This window comes from Adelges cooleyi, unplaced genomic scaffold (genome assembly GCF_023614345.1).
Source record: "Adelges cooleyi isolate 19-005CV unplaced genomic scaffold, UGA_ACOO_1.1 ACOO_flye_CR_arks_rails_tigmint_CR_PRNA_447, whole genome shotgun sequence".
Lineage (NCBI taxonomy): Eukaryota > Metazoa > Arthropoda > Insecta > Hemiptera > Adelgidae > Adelges > Adelges cooleyi.
The window spans coordinates 170959-192753 of NW_026096130.1; the positions used below are offsets into that span (position 1 = coordinate 170959).

A 21795-nucleotide genomic window follows, 5' to 3' on the forward strand; every position below is an offset into this window, starting at 1 on the left:
TCATCCAAAATTTATATTTTTCAGAAATGAGTTGACTGTCTATCCCATTTAATCAAAGCAAACTAGAAATACATTTTGGTCAATGTGTAATTTTCCCCTTTTTTTTGGGGGGGTTTTTCTTTCAAAAAATATTCGACTACAGATTTTTGAGAACATTTTAAATGTTATAAATTCACGCAAGATCTAGTCTAATTTTCAGTGCTCAAGTCTTAAAACTTGCTAGATAATTTTCGATGAAAAAAACCATAATTTAATATCGTGTTGTGTCATTTGTGTAGATAAATATGCGCCACAGCGAATTAAATTAAAAAAATAATTATGACGTAGGTAAAACTATAACTTATAAGGTCGTGTAAGGTTAGGTTAGGTTCATATTTTTTTTGCAATGCGACATCGAGTTAGTATTATTGTAAAAAATACTGCACAATAATATTATAACGTGTAAGAAAATAACAATTATACACCGTTGGCTTCTGTACATCAAGTGGATTTTAACTAAAACTAACAATACAAGTGGTGCCTATCCTTATAATTATGCGTAAAACGCTAATTGCATGTAGTTATGTCATGTTCTTAGGGATGAGATAACAAATAGAACCATTCTAAACACTTCAACGATAGTAAAATACGAGTGTACAAAATAGATATTCGCTGTAACTCAATATGTAGGTATACAGTACATCCGCACAAAAAAATAGTTCACACATATAAACTCACCACAAACAACCAAATAAAATACTTTAAAAAAAACTATTTTTCTTTACTAGTACAAAAATATATACCTACTCGTTGTAGTGACATTGTGCCAAAAAAACACAAAAAAAAAATGAATTATGATTCCCACATCGTTATGAAAATATGTTACCTAATTAAAAAAGAAAATTGATCGATATTCGAACTCGAATAGTTATTATCGACTATGACCAAATAATTCAAAACGTTTATAATCTATGTAGGGAAATGGCTCTTTATTAAGAGGCATATAATAGGCGATTTTTGACAAAAATTGATCTAGTTGCTATTTGAAATATGCGGACTAATTTTAAGGAGAAAAAAATTAGGTTTTTCTAGTTAGTAAACTTTTAAAGCTAATTTTCTCCGAGTTAAGGCAAAAGTTTGACAACAATTATTTTCGCAGAAGTAATTTTTTGGCGATTATATTTTATTTTTTATTATATTTTACTAACCTAACGGAACTCAGTAGTAGTAATTTGGGGCTTTACCGCCCATTTTTACAAATTGTAGTAAATTAAACTAGAAATGAATAACAACATCTCTTTATATAGTATAATACCTTTTATTAATCATAATAATTATAATATTTTATGATTTATCAATCTGTATAGTATAAAATAAACTTATATAAAGGTTTTTTTGTCTCTATTATTCAAAGCTAAATCAATTTTAAATTACATATATTCTACCTAACACACATGAAAATTATCCTGAAGAACCGAATCCTTTTTCTCCTCTATCAGTTTCATCTAATGACCGAAGTTCCCTGAGTTCTGGATACACAATTTTTTCACATATTAGTTGTGCTACTCGATCTCCACGTTGAACGATAAAGTCTACACCAGAATGATTGAATAGGAGAATACCAACGTTTCCGCGGTAATCTTGATCAATTACTCCAGCTAGGATTTAAAAAAAAAAATATATATATATAACATTTTATTTAGTGATTAGATTTTATAAGCATACCTCCAACATCAATAAAATGTTTCCATGCTAATCCTGATCTCGGTGCAATTCGTCCATATGTACCATGTGGTACCACAATTTGTAGATCGGTCTTAATCAATTCTTTTCCATGTGCTACTACAATATATTGGTATGCACTTTTTAGATCGTATCCAGCCGCATGTTGACTTCCTCTAATCGGCGTGTATGCTTTATCGGTTAATTTAGAAAATAAAAGCATCTAAAGTTTTAAACAATCATTCATTCATAATAATCTTTATTTAATTTAACCCTAGCTTCATTTACTAATTTTATCATAGCATCATTCGTTTTTTTGTCTAAACTTTTTTCTAATTTTTTTTCTAATTCATCATTCATTAACGTCATATTTATTTTATTTTCCAAACTAGTGATACATTCTTTGAATGAGTTATTTAATTCAGATTTTATTGTTTCTATTGTATTTTTTGAAACATTAGTTATTGATTCATTATGTGTATTTAGTTTTTTTTCTAAACTATCTTTTAAACCAGTCTGAGTTTCTAAGATAGAATTTTTTATACTATTTTCCAAATCAATTAATTTCGAATTTAAATATTTACCAACTCGGATATCATTGAAATGATTTATATGATGACCAAAATAATCCATTATTAATTTAAAAATAGAGATCTTAACAGTGACAAGGACTTCTTATATACTAAAACCAAAACAAAAAAAACTATATTATACGAGTTTACGCACTTCTCGGGTAAATGGCGAATACTCAACTATGCGGTCGTGTATTAACATACAATAAGCACTAACACCAGTTAAATTATCATCAGCTTCTATTTCTAAACGTAAGTCAATTGTAGAAGAAATTTCAGAATCGTTTTGTTTACTAACATCTAAAACAATAATTGGAGCATTTGATAAAAACAATTTTGGACTTAGTATCGGATTTCGAAGTCCATTTTCATAATATGATTCTTGAAACGATGTATACATATTATATAATAATGTAAAATCGTTGTGCGTAAAATCTAAATTTAAATTATCATAAGGATAAACATTTGAGTTCAGAAACACTTTAATATTTTTCAACTTAGAATGATCAAATTCGCTTTTGTCTGCAGTTATTGAATTGTTACGATTTTTTTGGAGGCCTACAATGATATAACGAGGTTTTTCCAATTTCGTTGATGTTTTTAAATTCCATAGTACATTTTTCGTGTTTCCGAGTTCAGGGTAAGTATATGTTTCAAATGATCTAAATGGTATAAACAAATGTTTTTCTTTTTCAACTATTTTCATTAACTTTAGACGCTGGCTATCATCAACACTAACATGAGGAACTTTCCAAACAATATTCTTAATATTCACACTACCTGTAGTTGCATCATCACTTTTTTTAATCAATGCATTTAAATCACTATTTGATCTAGTTAATATGAGTTCTATTCGTGAATTTAATAAAATTTTTCTATAATGCTCAAAAAAGCCTAACCAGTATTTTAGTGGTATACATGCTGTAAAATGACCATTTGTGTCTGATATGGATGAACTATTTTTGAAAGTCCATCCAGCATTTTCATAACAATAATAATTATCTGGTGTACTTGAAAGATATCCTTTGATAGAACTTGTAATACCTAACATTCGTGAACTATCTATCTCGATACCATTTAATTCTAAACGAACTTGTTCAAAAAGAAAAGATAATCCATTATTACCTAGTTTTACTTTATCTTTATCTTCAATGTCGCCTTCGATGTATAAAAAGCTTTCATGTAAATATGGGTATACATCAGTTTGTTGTACACATATCCTAATTTCATCATTATTATTAAAAGCTTTAGTATAAGGAATATATGAGTGAAAATCAAAATTAGTTATTTTCGAATCTGACACATAACCCATATCAACTTCCAAAATATCATTTTCAGGCATTTCGATTACTTTTTAATTCAAATCCAAGTTGTCTTAAAATATTTTTATTTTTTGACGTAAGATTTATTTTTGTTTTTCTCCTTGTTGCTCGGTTAGATTTCGTTTTGGGAATGGAAGATTTTTTATGTGACGGTTCCTTTATATCTAATATTTTGTTTTGGAAATTAAAAAATTTCAACCCCATTTTATGAACCGTACCGTCTAATATGAAAAACTGTTGTAATTTTTTCACCTAAATTCTTTAGTGGTCTTTGATCCTGATCAACTAACTTTACCGTTATATTATTTATTTCATTTGTTATCAATGGATAATATATTAAGTTGCTAGGTGCTTCAACAATTTTTGATCCGTGTACTGCTGTAGGGTAAAACTCATAGACTGAGTGTGAGGGTTTGTTACCATCAAATGATCCTTGAGCAATACTACATAATACTTTTATTGAATTAATCATACTAATATTAACAGTTTTTTGAGATTCGTGTAATTTATTCGGTTCTAATTCCACTTCATCAAATCCTAAAACATGTCTTAAACTATTATCAATAGTGAAATCGATTGTTTCAGAACAGTAAACATATGATTTAAATGTATTGATGTTTGGAAATATGCTAAATACAATATTTGGATGGGTTTTTTTAATCATGTTTTTAATATATTCATTTATTTGACTTAGTTCATAACACCCTGGTTCTATTTCAAGCTTTAAGATTTCTTTATCCGTTTGTTCACTCAGAATGTGTTCATTACTTTTTGAGAAAAAATCGGAAGATTTATTAATATTACTCGTATATGATTCCGTGAAATATTTAGATAAATGTCTTGGATTATGATCAATAACATTCTTATCTGATTCTAGTGAAGAACTACTGCTTACAGGAACATCGCGTTTATTTAATATTGTATTGTTCTTTATAATTATTCTCAATTTATTATTGCTTTCATTAATATTAGGAAAAGAATTATATGTCTGAAGATTTAATAATGCTATTTCTGAGTCCTCAGCTATAGTTAGTGATGGAAAAAAATTTGTTGATAACTCTGTAGTGTTACCTGATAAACTTATTGTTGTTGATTCATACATTGTAAAAAATCAATACATAAATGACCACAAATAAATGTATTATAATTTTGATATTTTGAGTAATTATATAAAATATTGTACCCTTTAAAACGATTTTGGAGTTCAATTGGTGGTGGTAAATTACCAAAGCTATCAAAATACCATATGTTGTTATATTTTTTAAAGTAAGCAACCCAATGCGATCCTTTTTGACTTATTCCAGCAAGGTTAATAACCGCACATTCGTTTTTAAAAATAGTTTTTGGTAAGCTGTCACGTGAAAATACACCACGGAAATGTGGAATTTTTAATTGTGCAACATGTTTTATAATGTCTTGAGAGGAAAGAGGTCTATTAGGTAGCATAGTAATTAGTTTTTTTTTTTCTTAATATTTCTTCTTTTCTTCACACCTAAACCTGATTTGTCTAAGTATAAACCTTTACCATTACGAACATTCAAATATAAGCCTTTACCAATTTTTTTCGTTTGTCCAGTTTTAGAATCTTTAACAGCTTTATAGATATTTGCTGCACCAGACGCAAGACTACCGAGGGCTGAAAGTCCTGCAAATATTGGTATCAAAGGTATAGCAGAACCCCTTTGATTTGGTACCTTAATTTTTCTAACTTTTTTAGACTTTCTTCGAGATATTCTTTTTCTTACTGCTCCAACTAATTTACCACCTTTTTTAGCTTTGCAACAACCCATACCAATTTTACGTTTAGCTTTCATAATGTTAGTAACGGTGTAGGCTGCAGCTTTTTCCCCGAATGAACTATCTTTTGCTTTCACCCTATCCCACGCTTGAAATTCTAATTTTTTATCAGCTAAATTACGGTTTGTTACGTCTTTATTTTTTAAATACGCTATATCGTGGTCACGACAAGCCTCATCAAGAAGATTTATAGGTTTATCACCTCTAGCCAATCTTTTTTCAAGTTTTGTTCCAGGTCCACAATATTTATAACCTGGTAAATGTGCTTCGAACGGAAGTTTATTTATTAGTGTATTAACGAGACCTTTACCGGTTATACACTTTTGCACTCTTGGCATTTCCTATATATACTAAGTATTTTTTCTTAGTTCACAACTATTATATATACAAAAAAATGCGTTTTATAGAACAGAATAGTAAATTAAATATTAAAAATATAGACACAGAAATTTCTAATAAAGCAATCTCAAGACATGGACCTTTACTACCAGATAGTATCCGATGTATTATTGTTGGATCTAGTGGCTCTGGTAAAACAAATGTAATGTTTAATCTTCTTACACATATAAATGGTTTAAAATTTGAAAACGTTTATTTGTATACAAAAACGCTTAACCAAGAAAAATATATTTTATTGAAACAAATTTTTGATGGTCTAGAAGGAGTGAAGCTGTTTATTTTTACGGAAGCTGAAGAAGTAGTTAAACCACAAATAACGAATCCAAATTCTATTTTTATTTTTGATGATGTGCTGTGTGATACTCAAATACCCATTCAAGATTATTTTAGTATGGGGAGACATTTTGGTGCTAATTCAGTTTTCTTTTTAGTTCAAAGTTATTCTAAAGTTTTAAAACGATTGGTACGCGATAACTGTAATTTATTAGTGGTGTTCAAACAAGACGAACGTAATCTAAGACATATATTTAATGATCATATTTCAACTGATATGGATTATCTAGATTTTCAAAAAATGTGTATTTATTGTTGGGGCTATGAAAAATATGGTTTTCTTGTTATAGATAAAACTAGAAATGTTAATGATGGTCGGTACAGACGTGGTTTTGATGTCTATATAAGCTTGGTGTAAACTGAAATATTTTTTAGTTTGCTAAAATGTCAGAAAACAAAATATTACTTAACAATTTGGTAGAATCAAAAAATAATATTAAGCGGAAAATTATGGAGTTAAAGCGCGGTGTTTTAGATTCTGAATATACATTTAACGAAACATTTAAACCGATTATAGAACCACTTAATATGCTAGTTAATGACAATAAAATGAATAATGTTATTGATGAGGAATTATCTGTTACAACAAATGAGGAAAACGCTGATCCTCAATTATATGAATTCAACAATTTTATGAAATTACCTCCAAATAGAAGATCATATGATCCATCTTATGGTATGCGTTATGATAATATTGATAATCAACTAAAAATTGGTAATTTCCCAGTATTCATTGCCAACAATAAAATTTATGTAGCAGACAAAGACTATGATTGGACCCCAGGTCTATGGTCGTTACTTTGTGAAAAAAACCCTAAATTAACTACACGTCAGGATTTTAAATCGTATTACAAAATATTAGATGCTACAGAGGTTCACTTAAATGTTAACGGAGGACCTAAATCTAGCCAATCTTATAAATGGACTTTTATTGTTAAGCCATATTATACTGAAAAAATGTTACAATTGAAGACAACAAAAAGAGCGAAACTTGATGTCAGTTTTATAGCTTCAAAGGCAGCGGAAGCTGCTCATTCAAAAGATCCAATCACATTTGAAAAACCTACTGACTTAGAAAAGTCAGATGATTTTAAGTCAAAAGAAGGATCTGGTATATTATATAAGAATGTACAACCTAATACACAAATCATTTATTATGATAATCCAAATGAATTAGTGTCTAGGCTTGCTCTTTTAATGGCTTCTAAAGAGGCTGGGAATACAGGTGTAAGTAATGAAATAATATCAATAATTGAAGAACTTCGTGAACAAAAAATTATTGTTTAATTAAAAAAAAAAAAAATATATATATATAAATATTACCACTCCTCCTCTATACAATTATTTATACTTTCTTCTAAAAAGTATTTTTTTAACGAATTTAAATTTAAATTAAAAAAAAGAAATGGTATTTTTTTAGAATTAATTATTATTAAGTCATATTTTTTAATTATACTATCTACCCATTCATCTATCTCTTCCCAGCTTATTTGTACTTCTTCTTCTTCTTCTTCATCCTCTTTTTGATTCAGTAAATCCTTTCTATACCTATAATATTTTAATATATGGTTTAAAAAATAGAAGATGTTTTACATTTTTTTATATCACCAATAATCAATTTTTTCATCTTCTTCAACATCATCCTTATCTTCTAACTTCATTTCCTTAAAATATTCTTTAATCAGCTTGATTTTCTCATTATGATTCAAATGGTCCGGAATCCAAGGAACGTAATAATCACAACATGACATATTTTCTAAGTTGTAATTATAAATTGTTTGTTCTATAAATTTTCTATCATTGATGCAAATCATTATGAACTGTAAAATAATGTAATAAAAATTAAGGTGATAGAAAAAAAATTATTTCAACTAGTTTACATATTAATCTATTATGACTTCTTTAAGAGATATAGCCAACGAATTACATAGACCAGCTAGAAAAATATTTCCAAGACGTAAAGTTATTACAAGGTTCATGGATGAACTTTGGCAAATTGATTTAATGGATATGCAGGCGCATTCGAGGAAAAATAGTGGTTTCAAATATATTTTAGTTGTTATTGATACGTTTACTAAATACGTATGGTTAGAACCTTTAAAAAATAAATCAGCAATTACTATAAAAGATGCGATGATGAAAATATTAAAAACTCATCAGCCTAAATTTGTTCAATCGGATTTTGGATTGGAATTTCATAATGAGAAATTTCAAAATATTATGAAAAAATATAACATTAAACATTATTCAACTTATAGTAGTATCAAGGCGGGGATGGTAGAACGAGTGATTAGAACTTTAAAAAATTATATTTATACAAATTTTACAGCTCAAGGCAGTTGGGACTGGATAAAAGCATTACCAAAACTAGTAAACAGATATAATAATAGTAGACACAGAACAATTAGTTGTACTCCACAAGAAGCCAGATTAACTCCTCATTCTGTTACACATAAAAGTTATTCTAGCAAAAGTTTAGAGAAAAAACCAAAATTTAAGTTAAATGAAAAAGTTAGAATATCAAAATATAAACACATTTTTAATAAATCTTACACGCCAAGTTGGACTACAGAAGTTTTTACTATTAGCAACATTTTAGATACTAATCCTATAACCTACAAATTGTCTGATGAGAAAGGTGAGCTAATTTTAGGATGTTTTTATGAGCAAGAAATTAAAAAGACTAATTACCCTGATACATATCTTATAGAACGTGTCTTGAAAAGATCAAAAGGAAAAATGTATGTAAAGTATTTAGGACTAGATTCATCTCATAACTCATGGGTGAAAACAGAAAATATTGTAAAATAATTTTTATTAAAAAAAAAAAAAAAAAAAATACAATTTCTTTATATTAAACTATTAAAAATAGTAACTTAGTTATATATTTAAAAATTAAAGATTTATGTGTCTAGTTGACTAATATAAAATGTTAAACCAGTTAGGATCTTGTAGTTTATATGCTGATCTTTCAGAGCCAGCGAGGAAGATTTTATCCAGTCTACACTTCATTTGTACCCGTTCATCTCTATTGGTGGTTGAATGATGGATGCAATTGACAATACCCAATACCGGTCTAGAAAAAATGGTAGACTCTATCCGTTCAAAGTGGTACATATTTAGTTTTTTATGACCACCACATACAGTACGTTTAAATGTAGGATTTGATGCCAATAAAGACAAAACTTCACCGTTATCGTTTATGGTTACTGCAGCATTCATATCGAATTGCTCAATGGATGGATGTAGAAATATTTTCAAAATATCATTTATGACTACGTAATCCGGTCTTCTCCTAACATAGTATGTACCACCTGCATGTTCATTCCTCCACTTGCGTAGCACAATACGTGCATTGCCATCAAGTATATGACCGATGGGATACACATACTTGGCACCATTATCTATCGTTGGTACAAACGATGGAAATATCTCTTTTAGTTTTTCATCATCAAGCTCTCTATTATGATAAAATAGTATGATATCTGTTTCTGAAACGTCATCAATTGTTTGATTAAAATCATCGTCTGTCTCAAAGATAAAAATAAGAGCTAATTCTCCAGGCATTGCTGCAGTTACATTGAGTGAACGAAATGTTCGAAAAATTTCCAAGAAACGGTTGAATCGCGCCATCTAAATAACAGAATTATTTAAATAATTTTTTTAACATATAAAATTATTTACATATTTAAATTTTATAATGTTCATAAATATTTGTAGTGACCATGTGCTATTGTATCTATCCCATTTTCCAATATTATTCGCTTGTCATCGCTTGCACTAAGTGCGAGTTTGTAAATTTTTTTTGAATATACTTGATGTTTTTCTGATTGAATTGTGTTCATAGATTGATATGTTATTGTATTGTTCTGACTAAAAGTGTTTTGACTAGAATATGCTTTTAAAACGCTGATATAATGTTCCATTTTCATATTTTTTTCAATCACATACTTTTTTACTCCTTTTGCTTTCTTTGTTTCCTTTCCTCCAACATTAAAAGCATACAGTTTCGGTCGCAAGGTTACAAATTCAAGTAAAATCAAACTTTTTAATTCATCTTTAAAGTAACCTGGTACATTCTTCCTCCTTTCTGAAAAACATGGATGATCTTTGGGAAAATTTGATGTATCGAAATATGGTGACAAATCATTTGTGAGATCAGTCATAAAATCGTCTGTAATAATTTCATAGATTAAGGAATCTGTATCGGAGTAGCATAATCTAATGTTGCGACCATACTTAGGCTTCATTACATTATAGTGAAAATTATACATAACAGTTTTGGAAATATCTAGAATAGCTAATCCTACATATATGGGTTTATCAAATTTAAGTTTCTCCTTGAACATGTGTATAGCCATTAGATTATTAGAATAAATTGTACGATCTTTAAAACTAGGTTTTATCATTAAACGATGTGCCTGTCGATCAGTTGTCACCAATTTCATATTCATACGTTTTCTCACGTTTTCCATACATTTTCCAAAAACAGAATTGATAGCGAGTTTCCAAAACGCTTTTTCAAACTCATTTGTTGCGTTTCGTCTCATTTCAGTACAAAGTTTCACGTAGGGTGCCATCCATTTCTTTTGCTCGAATTTAACAATTCTATGTACTTTTGTCACAACTAATCCGTTTGCGATAGCTTGCTTCAGTGAACGATAATGTACAACATAATTTCGTTTAGGATTAAAAGTAGTCATCAATTTTTTCACCTTTGAATTAGGTGGGAATGTAAATTCGGGTAAAAATGGGAAATCGTTATGATCATTGTGTAAATGCTCAGGGTAATCAACATCAACTTCTAATATATAACCATACTTTGAATTGTTTGGTATTGTTGTAATATCTAATGATAAATCTTCTAACCATTCGAAATTACGAAAAGGTAAAACCGATAGCATAGCTTTCCCATAGAGGTTTACACAGTCAAAATATGTAAGCCAAGACGTGGGTTTATCAGGATTGTAATTAATTCCCTCGACATTAGGGATATTAGCTTTTACGTGTCGTTTAACACTGTTACAGATACCTCCGCGAATACCGGCTTCAAGCATGAGATGCATATCATAATCTTTTAGCCTTTCAAGTTCAACATTAGTAAATTTCAACATTGCTTGGAATGCGAATCCTGGAGCTGTAAAATAATGTGATGCATCAAGATGAAATGTGTTCATACAAAGATTTCGAAATGACTCGAAAACATCGGCTAATATTAAAATATCAGTCAACAGATAGTGATCAGAATATTCACCTAAAGTTTTTATTCTAAATGTATTCCAAACAGTTTTCGCATGGTTATAATCTTGGTTACTGATTTCTTCATCATTTAGTGAGTTGTAAAAGTGTTTTTTGGATGGTAAATAAGTCTGTTCAAGTTTATCCCAGTTATTCACGTATTCGTAGGGGAAACAACCTTTACGACATACTAAATCTAATTTATCTATTGAAAAAAATCGTAATGTCTCTTTAAACCTAGATTTGTCTTCGGCTAAATTATTAGCAAGCGTACTTAAAGGCTCTGACATAAATCTAAACGTATCTATGAATTTTATTTTCATAGTTTTGGAAATTTCTTTGCTAAATGAAATATATTTTTCACTCGAATTAGGAATAACATCAATTCGTTTGTTATTTATTCCTAATTGATGTACTATGAAATTACTATCGTACGCTAAGTTATGAAAATAAATTGGAATGAAAGTTACATTTTTCAACTTGAAATTACAGGTCAAACATAATACATTTCTAAATTTACCCGTAAAATGACAGTGATCTCTAACTTTTATGGTATTGATAAAAGATCGCTTACATATTTCACAATTGCTAGCGTTTTGAAATCGATTTGTTTCTTCACTAGTTAAAGGATTCATTGCTATGTTTGTCTGATATAATTTATCTACTTCTTCTCCGACTTTTATAAGAGCTTCCATAAATTTTTTGGCAGCATTTTCACCTCTGTAAATAACTGGTTTTTTAGGTATTTTAAATTCATTAACTAATTCAGGTGGAATGGTTGTGTAATCAATTTTAACATAAAAGCCAAAACTCATCGGTTTGTGTTGAAAAGTTTTAATAGATTTCTGTTTTTCATTTGACTGTTCCATAAGAGGTTTTAAAAAACATTCAAAATCTGCATAGATCACTATTGGTACGCGTTGAGTAGCTATATAATTTGTAAATTTGATTACAGAATCATCATGATCTTCAAGCATAACTGGTCTGCTTAATTTATGTTGAGAACAGAATTTTTTATGTTCTCGTAGTCCTTCAAACCCCCATAATTTATTCTTACAAGGTGTGTTGTTAAAAATAGTAAAACATCGTTTGCAGATATTTATTTGTTCTTTGTGTTTAGTTCTTTGAGACCTAATAAGTCTTGAAAAATTGGATATAAAGCAATAATGTTGTCGTGAAGTGTTGCTAAGTAAAAGTAAGTCAAAATGGTTTCGTTTTTCAATATCGGAAACTAGTATTGGATAAATTAATGATTTACTGTCTAGTCCATATATGTTAATGGAAACATTATTGATCTTTGCAAATTTTCTTACTTCTTTAATCGAAGTTGGGAATGTGATACACTTGAAATCAAATTTATTTTTAGTCTCTAAATAATCAAAATATTTTTTAGAGAATTTACTTTTATTATTACGCCTATCAAACTTAGACAATATTGCATACTTAAAACATTTTTCGTCGTTATTATTTATGTTAACTATAGCTCTTCTACCCTGAATTTTTTGTGGTAGAGGAATGTATGATGAACCTTCTAAAGGATTTACAACATTTATGCGTAGCTGTATACCATCAATATTTCGAAGAGACCAACCACTGCCTTTAGCAATAAATTCACTTTCTTCCTTCAAAAGTTTACCATATATATTATTCAACAATACTGTAAAATCGGATCCTGATGTTGTGAATGTGTTTTTTGTTTTAAACGAAATATCTTGCAACTCAAAAGTTAAAACATTTTCATACACACAATCCAAGTGAAGATTAAATTTAATTGAGTTATTTTTACACGCTTCCTTAATTTTTGGTAAAATAAATGTAGTAGCATATTTGAAAAAAAGTATAAAGTCTAGAAACTTTAACTTATTTTTTAAAAAGAAAGTTTTCGACCTGGACCTAAATCTTCCTATTTCTTGTAAACCATCACCAGTTGAACTCAAACGAATGTTTTTCGTAATTTTCATGTTTTTTTTTTTTTTTCAAACTAGAAATATAAAACCAAGAGTCACATAATCATATACAAATACAACAACAACAAAATTATTCATAAATTTAAATATTTTCTTTTATTGTTTTTATTATATCGTACATTTTTTTTATTATTTCATCGTCTAATTTATTTTTTATTTTATTTTTATAATTCTTTCTTCTCCTAGCATGTTTGCTAGGCTTACCTAGTGCTTTAATAATTTTTATTTTTTCCTTAGGATTTAATAAAAGTACGGAAGTTTGTTGAGCCATACCTTAACAGTTTTTAGATGAGTTGACCTTGAGAGTGATGAGGACTGTAACGATATTCTAAAAAAAAAAAAAAGAATCATAATGTTCATTCTTCATACTATTTTTTTTTTTAAAAAGACACTCAATATTTTCCATCCGTTGGTGACATAATTAAAATATATATTTTTTATTAGCACTGCTATCAAATAAATGACGGCGACTTAAATAAAAAAAAATATGATTTTAAAGAGCACTACACAACTGGAGTAGAAAATTAGAACTGATAGCTTAATTTATGCATCCGTTGGTGACATAATTAAAATATATATTTTTATTAGCACTGCTATCAAATAAATGACGGCGACTTAAATAAAAAATATATTTTTAAAGAGCACTACACAACAAGAGTACAAAATTAGAACTGATAGCTCAATTTACACATCCGTTGGTGACATAATTAAAATATATATTTTTATTAGCACTGCTATCAAATAAATGACGGCGACTTAAATAAAAAACATATTTTTAAAGAGCACTACACAACAAGAGTACAAAATTAGAACTGATAGCTTATTTTTGTATCCGTTGGTGACATAATTAAAATATATATTTTTATTAGCACTGCTATCAAATAAATGACGGCGACTTAAATAAAAAATATATTTTTAAAGAGCACTACACAACAAGAGTACAAAATTAGAACTGATAGCTTAATTTATGCATCCGTTGGTGACATAATTAAAATATATATTTTTATTAGCACTGCTATCAAATAAATGACGGCGACTTAAATAAAAAATATATTTTTAAAGAGCACTACACAACAAGAGTACAAAATTAGAACTGATAGCTTAATTTATGCATCCGTTGGTGACATAATTAAAATATATATTTTTATTAGCACTGCTATCAAATAAATGACGGCGACTTAAATAAAAAATATATTTTTAAAGAGCACTACACAACAAGAGTACAAAATTAGAACTGATAGCTTAATTTATGCATCCGTTGGTGACATAATTAAAATATATATTTTTATTAGCACTGCTATCAAATAAATGACGGCGACTTAAATAAAAAATATATTTTTAAAGAGCACTACACAACAAGAGTACAAAATTAGAACTGATAGCTTAATTTATGCATCCGTTGGTGACATAATTAAAATATATATTTTTATTAGCATTGCTATCAAATAAATGACGGCGACTTAAATAAAAATATATTTTTAAAGAGCACTACACAACAAGAGTACAAAATTAAATGTCTTTAAGTAAAAAATGATTACACTTACATAGCTAAGAATGATATAGTACTGTCGAAAACACTTCACTAGCAGGAGACGGTGTTTCCACTGGTAAAAGACAATCACAGACTGATGTTTAAAACACACGACTAGGCAGTATTTATGCAGTCGAAAGGAGGTTATTCTCCTCCTCATATTATAATTTTAAAGACATTCACAACATATACCACTTCTATAGTGTTATTAAAAAAAAAAATTAAATCGACCTCGCTTGGAGAATATAGTTAAACGTCTATAGCAGTTAGGTTCCTCAAGGATTGTAACACGCAGCGAGTCGTAGGGTTTCTGTGGTCTGTGGTTAGTTCACTGAATCGTATTTATAAATTTTTTTTTTTTTTTAGCTATTGTACAATGATTGTTACAATGTTACAACTGGAATGAATAAAAGAAGGTTAATTATCTTTCTCATATTATTATTTCGAAGACACTCTACATAGTATTATAAAAAACAGAATCATCCCACTCCGTACATATTTTCGCTTAAGTTATTTTTTACCATGCAAATTTGAACGTTAGCACTATAGTGGGATATTTTTTATTTGTCAAGATTGGTATAAAACGAGAAAAAACATAAACATCAGAGTTATATTAACATTAGTTGTGTGACAGTACAGTTCGAATTTATTTTACAAACAAAATGTCGATTCTGGAATCATCCGACGAGGACTTCTTCGCAGTAAGTTAACTAAATAATAATAATAATATGAATGATATAAAAAATGTTTTTTAGGAGACCTCACAGAGAAATGATGAATCAAGCTCGTTTGATCCACCACAAGTGAAGAAACCCAAAGTAGTTAGCAAAAATATAAGAAAACAGTCAAAAAACAACAAAACGGTATTATTTATTTGTATACTTTTTTTTGTTTTTTTTTTTTAAATAGTAAAATTATGTATTTTCAGTCAACAATTTTTCAAAAAGCGTTAAAGGATGCAGTTATTTTAGATGAAGCGAACTATGAAGAATCGATGCTGCTTTTACGTGACAATAATCAAAAATGTGTCATTAATATTAAAACACCGAGTCCAACGTCTTATATAATTATACAAGAATATTTAGTAAATGATGTATTAGGATTATCCTATAGTGAGAGGTGAGAATTTTTTTTTTTATTTTGGTACCAAAACGTAGCATAATTAATTTTTTTTATAGATGGCGAAAAGTGAACCGATCTGCTAAAATTGGTCTTACAAATAATAAGGCGAATTCTAAAATCAACAATTTATTGAAAAATCTATTTGATGAATTGGGAGAAAAATTTTTATCAGATGAATCTCGCACAGTAAAAATGACAAAGGAATGATATTATTACAGCTATATCAACTATTTTAAATACATGATGGTGGAGGTTCTTTTCATAATAATAATATTAATATTGTATGGTATTAACGTAATGATATATTGTTAAGACGAGTTATATTTTTTTACTTATATACCATTGTTTTTTTCAGTAGTATAGCAGAGGTATAATATAAATTAGAAATCATTGTTTTTTTTTTTTTCAGCAGTATAACAATAATAATAATGGTGGAGAACATTTCATTATAATAATAATATTGTATGATTTTAACGTAACGATATACTGTTAAGATAAGATTATATAGTATTACAATAAAATATTTTAAATTAGAAATCATTGTTTTTTTTTTCAGTAGTATAGTAAAGGTATATAATAATAATAATATTAATGTTTATTCACGTGTGAAGAAAGTTAACTAGACTCAAACATTACCCACATAAACCGCATAAACACAGATCACGCAGCGTATAGAATACAACTAACCACAGGGTTTCATTGACGCGGTGTGTCTTGTTCAATGAATCGTAGTAATTTTTTTGTGTAATGGTTGCTATGACTCAAATGATTATATTTATTACAAGGCGAAACTGTTTCACTAAAAAGTAAGTGGGATTTTTTTTTTTTACTATCAAACTTAGTGTATGAGTAAGAGCTGTTAGTTCAAAATGGACAGCGATTCCTATCCATCGTCTGCTAGAACGGTGAGGCGTTGCAAACGACGGCGGCGACCGCGTAAAATCCGAACACAACGGCGACGGATAGGTTCTTACACATCTCTTGAGACTGATACTACCGCATCGCGAAGTCGATCGGTAAGTGTTAATTCAAGTTCTAGTTTTTTTTCATTATCACCCCTACGTCAACGGTCGCTCTCGTCGACTTCATATTCTCCTTGGAGCTCGAGTAGCGACGTGAAGTCTTTTCATAGTAAATCAACACTGTGGTTGGAATGTAAGTTTTTTTTTTTTATTTAACCCATCGTTTCACACAGAGCACATTTTAAGGTTTTTTTTGTACTATACAATTTTTTTAAAAAATAAACTTATAGTTTTTTTATTTTTTTTTATTTTCTAATAATAGTAATTACAAAAAAAAAAACATATTATCAATTAGTAGTGAGTAAAAAGATACATATTTCTTTGAATGATTCAATGTTCTGAGTTTAACTAGTAATTAATAATAATGGAAAAAGTTTAGCAATCGTGTTCTTCAATATAGGTTTACCAACGATGGGTTAATAAATGAATATTAACATTTTTTTTTTTTACAAAATAAGTAACGTACTTTTTTTATTTAGCGGATACAGATGACGAACATGGAATTGGAAATTGGTCTACATCAGAACCATCAATAATTTCGCTAGCAGATTCATGTAAGTTAATTTTTTTTTTATTTGAAATAAAATAATATTTTCTTCTTTTTTTTTTTTAAAAAAAAAAAGGGTCATCAACAGATGTTACTTATGAATCGGATGCAGACGTGTTACCTCCACTTCTGCGTCTTAATCAGCCAGCTATTGAAACCATTTGGCTAACTGATTCGGATTAATATGTAAGTTAGTTTAATTTTTTTAATTATTGTTGAATTAATATTATACTGTTTTTTTTTTTAGGGTTTTTTAGGGAGGTATTTATTATTGTTGAAAACATGAACGTTAGAGATCACTGTAAGCTGATTTTAAATTAGTAAAATAAAAAAAATATTTCAATATATTTTTTTTTTTTTTTAAAGGTTAACAGATAGAGTTGTTGGAAATTATTATCATGTGTACTCTACGCTATGAGACTTAAATGTGAGTAATTATATAATATATATATATATATAACACAATTGATTAGTTAATAGAATGTTTATTAAACACTTTTTTAAATTCACAATACAATTACATTATTTAATAAGATTAATAATACTTTAAAAATAATCCTCGTTCACTCAGATTTTGTTGAATTTTTTATTCTGTAAGCGCTTGGATCGACGAGCATCTGGCGTTTTCACAATTAATACTGAAATATCATTTTCTAAGTTTTGATTAATTATTTTAACACTATTTTTGGTTGCTTCAATAATTATATATTTTAACAAACGACACTTTCGACAGGAGCAGCATTCTAAATGTGAAGGCATTATTATACCTTCTTGTAAGACGGTTATTTCTAAACTAAAACGAGTGAAATATTTTTTTAAATAATTAGCTTGTATACGTTTTCCCTCTCTCAATACATATATTTTTTTTTCTTTTCGAAATTATACTATAGTTACTAGAAGTTCTTGCATAATCAAATTTATAATTTGATCATAATTAATTTTTAATTCATGGATGAATAGCGCATTTGTATCCGTTGCAAACATTTGAAAATCATAGTTTGCGACAAAAGCCGTTATGAAATCGATACGTCGACATTCACTTGAAAAATTATTAACATCATTAAGTATAGCTGAATATATATCGTTAAAAGATTTTTGATACAACTCCAACTTATTTAAGCGTTCAGTTATATGTGCTTCAATACAATTTGAAATCATCTGAAGTGTTAACAAATTTATACGCGTCAATTTCATACGTTCATTTTTATTACGTAATATCACTGAATCTGTTTTAGGGTTAGTAGTACAACTAAAATCTGAACCTAATTGTATTCGCTTTGCATTGTTTTGAATTGTGTTCACAATGTTGTTGAATATTTGAAATTCCATCAGAGTACGCCACTGTTTTTCATCAAGAATTAGCTGGTCTTGACTATTTTTATAATCTAAATAAACAATAATAGATAATTTTTTATTTAAAAGAATACCTACCGAGATAGTTCTTTTGGGGTCAATGGTGAACGTAGATTTAGATAACACATTTGCCATTTTGTTTAAATAAAATTTTAGCATGCACATAAACGTCCGTACAACTTAACTCTATATTAACTACTTATATCTTTAGCATAAAGATGACGTATATATATATACAAACCTTGAGTATAAAACATACCCCCTCTTCTACTTATTCCAGTGTAATTGACCAAATGGGTTGTGCAATTTTTAGATTCTTTACATTTTGTAATTCTTTTGTCTGGTGTAGAACTTCTTCAAAAGATTCCTCAAGTTTTGTTTTAGATGTAGATTTTTCTATATTTGAATGTTCAATTTTGTCTAATTTAATTATAAAATTATAAATAGCTTCTAGTAGACTACATTTAATACAAGGCATTGTGCTTGGAATAATACTTTTAACATCGACTGTACTACTATACGAAACTCTATGTACTAAACACTTGGAAAAAACATTTGATTAACTATATTAGCCCCCCCCCCCTCTTCTTACCGCTATATTTTATTTTTTAAATTGGAAAAAAAAAATGCAAAAAGTGTAGACGCAGTGACGGAATGAATTAAAGTATGACTCAACCTCAACCTACCTAGCCTAGCATGAGTGCTATCAATCCACATCCTATTAAATTTATCCTAGAAAGTCACGCCTTAACCTACTACGCCACTGCGTCTACAATGTGAATTCATGGTTTTACTAGTACTTAAAGAGTTAATTTAAATGTAAGAATGTTGTAATAAATTAACATCTTTTTTTTTATTTAATAGGTTTTAAAATCAATGAGGTGAACCCTTCACTAACCGAAGATAACCACAATCTGGAGACCATCTTGCATGCTCGATCCAAGGTTCGTCGTTCGGCTCCCAAGATCTCAGACCTTGACGACAATAAAAACATGAGACATCATCATTTGATCCATCACCAATATAAATAAAACCGGCTTCACTCATAAGTTCTCGCTTTGAAATAAGTAGTGTATTACTACATTTATCAAAAGTCTTGTTACGCGTTTTACAATCTAAATAGTCTAATGTACAAAAAACATCACATTCACTATTATAATCATCCATTATTATACTGTTTAAATTGAATTAAAATGACTATCATTTATTTGAAACATGTTTTTATATATGATTTATTTCTTCCACTTCTTATTTAGTAAAACACTCAACGTTGCAAAATAATTTTCTATACTAAACAATGTATAAGGTTAAACTATAATTTGTATAAAATGGGCGGTAAAGCCCCAAATTACTACTACTGAACTCAAATCTTATTTTTTATTTGAACTTTAAAAAACTTTTGTGTGGAAATTATAAAAAAATCCTAAAATATTAGCAATAATTTTTTTTTATATTTGCCTATCGGTGTAGTTAAGTGTTTTTTTTACTGTATACCACTGTACAGTATACTTTTGGAATACTTTTAATAATATGTTATCGATTGTACGAATAAAAAAATGCACAGTAGCATATTTGTCGATCATGATGCCGCTTTGAACGATACAGGGTATCCCATCAGTTTTCAATAACTGAAATATCTTATTAACATATTATTTATTATAATTTGATGATTACTTATTCGTCTTGTATAGAGCCCAGAAAATCAGTTACTTCAATACAAACAGAACAGATATTAGTTTGTTTAGGAAAGGTCATTCGTATCAGAGTTAAAATGACGTAGCCGTTCCATGTTTCTAGACCGAATTTTAAAGCACAACAAATAATAATAGTGATAATAATTTAAAGTCTAGCATTATCTTTTTATTGAGAAAAATCAATATCATTAAAGTACAATTGAAATAATAATAAGCGAAATAATCGATTAACACTTTTTTATTGTTTTTCTTTAAGATTTTAACAGATAAAAAACCAATTATGAATATTTATCTTTAAATTGTTTTTAAAAGACTGAAACGTGTAGGCTAGAATTCAGGAAAAGTGCAGCAAGTGTTTTCATTTGTCGATTCGATCTGCTGATCCGCTCTTGACATTCAATATAAATAATATTAAGTTTAATTAATCCTATTCTTAAACTGAAAACCATAATTTTGTTTGATAAAATATATTTTGTATATAATATTGTAGGCTTAAATGTTCTCGATCTAAATTCAAGAAGGTATTATTAAATCCTGGCGGGATACCCTGTATCGATTGAAGCGACACGATCTTCGATAAAAACATGGTGTTGTACATTGGTTTCTTTGCACAACATCCCATAAAGTATTATTAAAACTAGTGCTAAAACACATTAAAGCAGTTCCCTGTATGAAAACTTAACATTAGCAAACAAATATCGAAAAAATATGTTTTTGTGTGTTGGTTTTGTCGTACAACTAGAAAAATTCAATTTTTTCCTAATTTACATAGTTTAGTACTGCAAAAACTACAACTGCTGTGTGACTTCCAGTAAGTTTTATCACACTATACTTCAATTATTTACTTTTGTATCGAGGCCATGTTAAATTTTCGGCCTTTGTTGCTGCTTATTATACTAACAGCGGGTTTTTGGAAAAACGGCGATTCGTGCGCCCGACAAAAATATGCCAATGACAAAACGGAAGATCACTTTAAAAAATTGCTTGAAATAGATACGGGATACTCTCATGAACAACTGTCAAAAAGCTTTGCTGAACGAGAGAGTGGTTCAACATGGTCAGTGGTGAATGCGATTGATGATGTTTACGGAAAACTTCTGTGTAGTTATTTATTCAATTGTAGTCATTACATGAATTTGATTAAATCGCTGATGACCGCAAAAGGTAAGAATGCATTAGAGAGACTAACAATATTTA

The 21795-nt window shown here is 28.6% G+C and overlaps 3 protein-coding genes and 2 long non-coding RNA genes across 5 annotated transcripts; 2 read left to right on the plus strand and 3 right to left on the minus strand.

The window, feature by feature from the left end:
- Positions 1–1429: 1429 nt before the first annotated feature.
- LOC126842163 (deoxyuridine 5'-triphosphate nucleotidohydrolase, mitochondrial-like) lies at positions 1430–14960 on the minus strand. Its single transcript, XM_050579051.1, has 4 exons — positions 14874–14960; positions 13603–13657; positions 1705–1924; positions 1430–1637 (listed from the first exon to the last, which is right to left on the minus strand). The coding sequence occupies exons 3-4, from the start codon at positions 1922–1924 to the stop codon at positions 1441–1443; spliced, it is 417 nt and encodes a 138-aa protein (XP_050435008.1). The 5' UTR covers positions 13603–13657; positions 14874–14960; the 3' UTR covers positions 1430–1440.
- LOC126842154 (uncharacterized) lies at positions 5047–5730 on the minus strand. The gene has a single exon (XM_050579042.1). The coding sequence runs from the start codon at positions 5728–5730 to the stop codon at positions 5047–5049; it is 684 nt and encodes a 227-aa protein (XP_050434999.1).
- Positions 14961–15337: 377 nt separating the features above from the next.
- LOC126842164 (uncharacterized) lies at positions 15338–16229 on the plus strand. The gene is made up of 4 exons (XM_050579052.1): positions 15338–15561; positions 15616–15723; positions 15789–15979; positions 16039–16229. The coding sequence occupies exons 1-4, from the start codon at positions 15523–15525 to the stop codon at positions 16187–16189; spliced, it is 489 nt and encodes a 162-aa protein (XP_050435009.1). The 5' UTR covers positions 15338–15522; the 3' UTR covers positions 16190–16229.
- A 368-nt stretch (positions 16230–16597) lies between these two features.
- Positions 16598–20064, plus strand: LOC126842146 (uncharacterized). The gene is made up of 7 exons (XR_007686272.1): positions 16598–16788; positions 16846–17137; positions 17484–17558; positions 17628–17737; positions 17799–17852; positions 17918–17978; positions 19769–20064. It is a non-coding gene; the product is annotated as an uncharacterized LOC126842146 (long non-coding RNA).
- LOC126842147 (uncharacterized) lies at positions 18740–19424 on the minus strand. Its single transcript, XR_007686273.1, has 2 exons — positions 19146–19424; positions 18740–18936 (listed from the first exon to the last, which is right to left on the minus strand). It is a non-coding gene; the product is annotated as an uncharacterized LOC126842147 (long non-coding RNA).
- Positions 20065–21795: the final 1731 nt, after the last annotated feature.

Excerpts from the sequence above, each read along its gene's own strand:
- LOC126842163 (XM_050579051.1), bottom strand. The coding sequence starts at position 1,924 with ATGCTTTTATTTTCTAAATTAACCGATAAAGCATACACGCCGATTAGA. Across the intron at positions 1,638-1,704 it reads ACATTTTATTGATGTTGGAG|CTGGAGTAATTGATCAAGAT; the intron begins GTATGCTTATAA and ends TTTAAATCCTAG.
- LOC126842164 (XM_050579052.1), top strand. The coding sequence starts at position 15,523 with ATGTCGATTCTGGAATCATCCGACGAGGACTTCTTCGCA. Across the intron at positions 15,562-15,615 it reads CCGACGAGGACTTCTTCGCA|GAGACCTCACAGAGAAATGA; the intron begins GTAAGTTAACTA and ends AATGTTTTTTAG. Across the intron at positions 15,724-15,788 it reads AGTCAAAAAACAACAAAACG|TCAACAATTTTTCAAAAAGC; the intron begins GTATTATTTATT and ends ATGTATTTTCAG.
- LOC126842154 (XM_050579042.1), bottom strand. The coding sequence starts at position 5,730 with ATGCCAAGAGTGCAAAAGTGTATAACCGGTAAAGGTCTCGTTAATACA.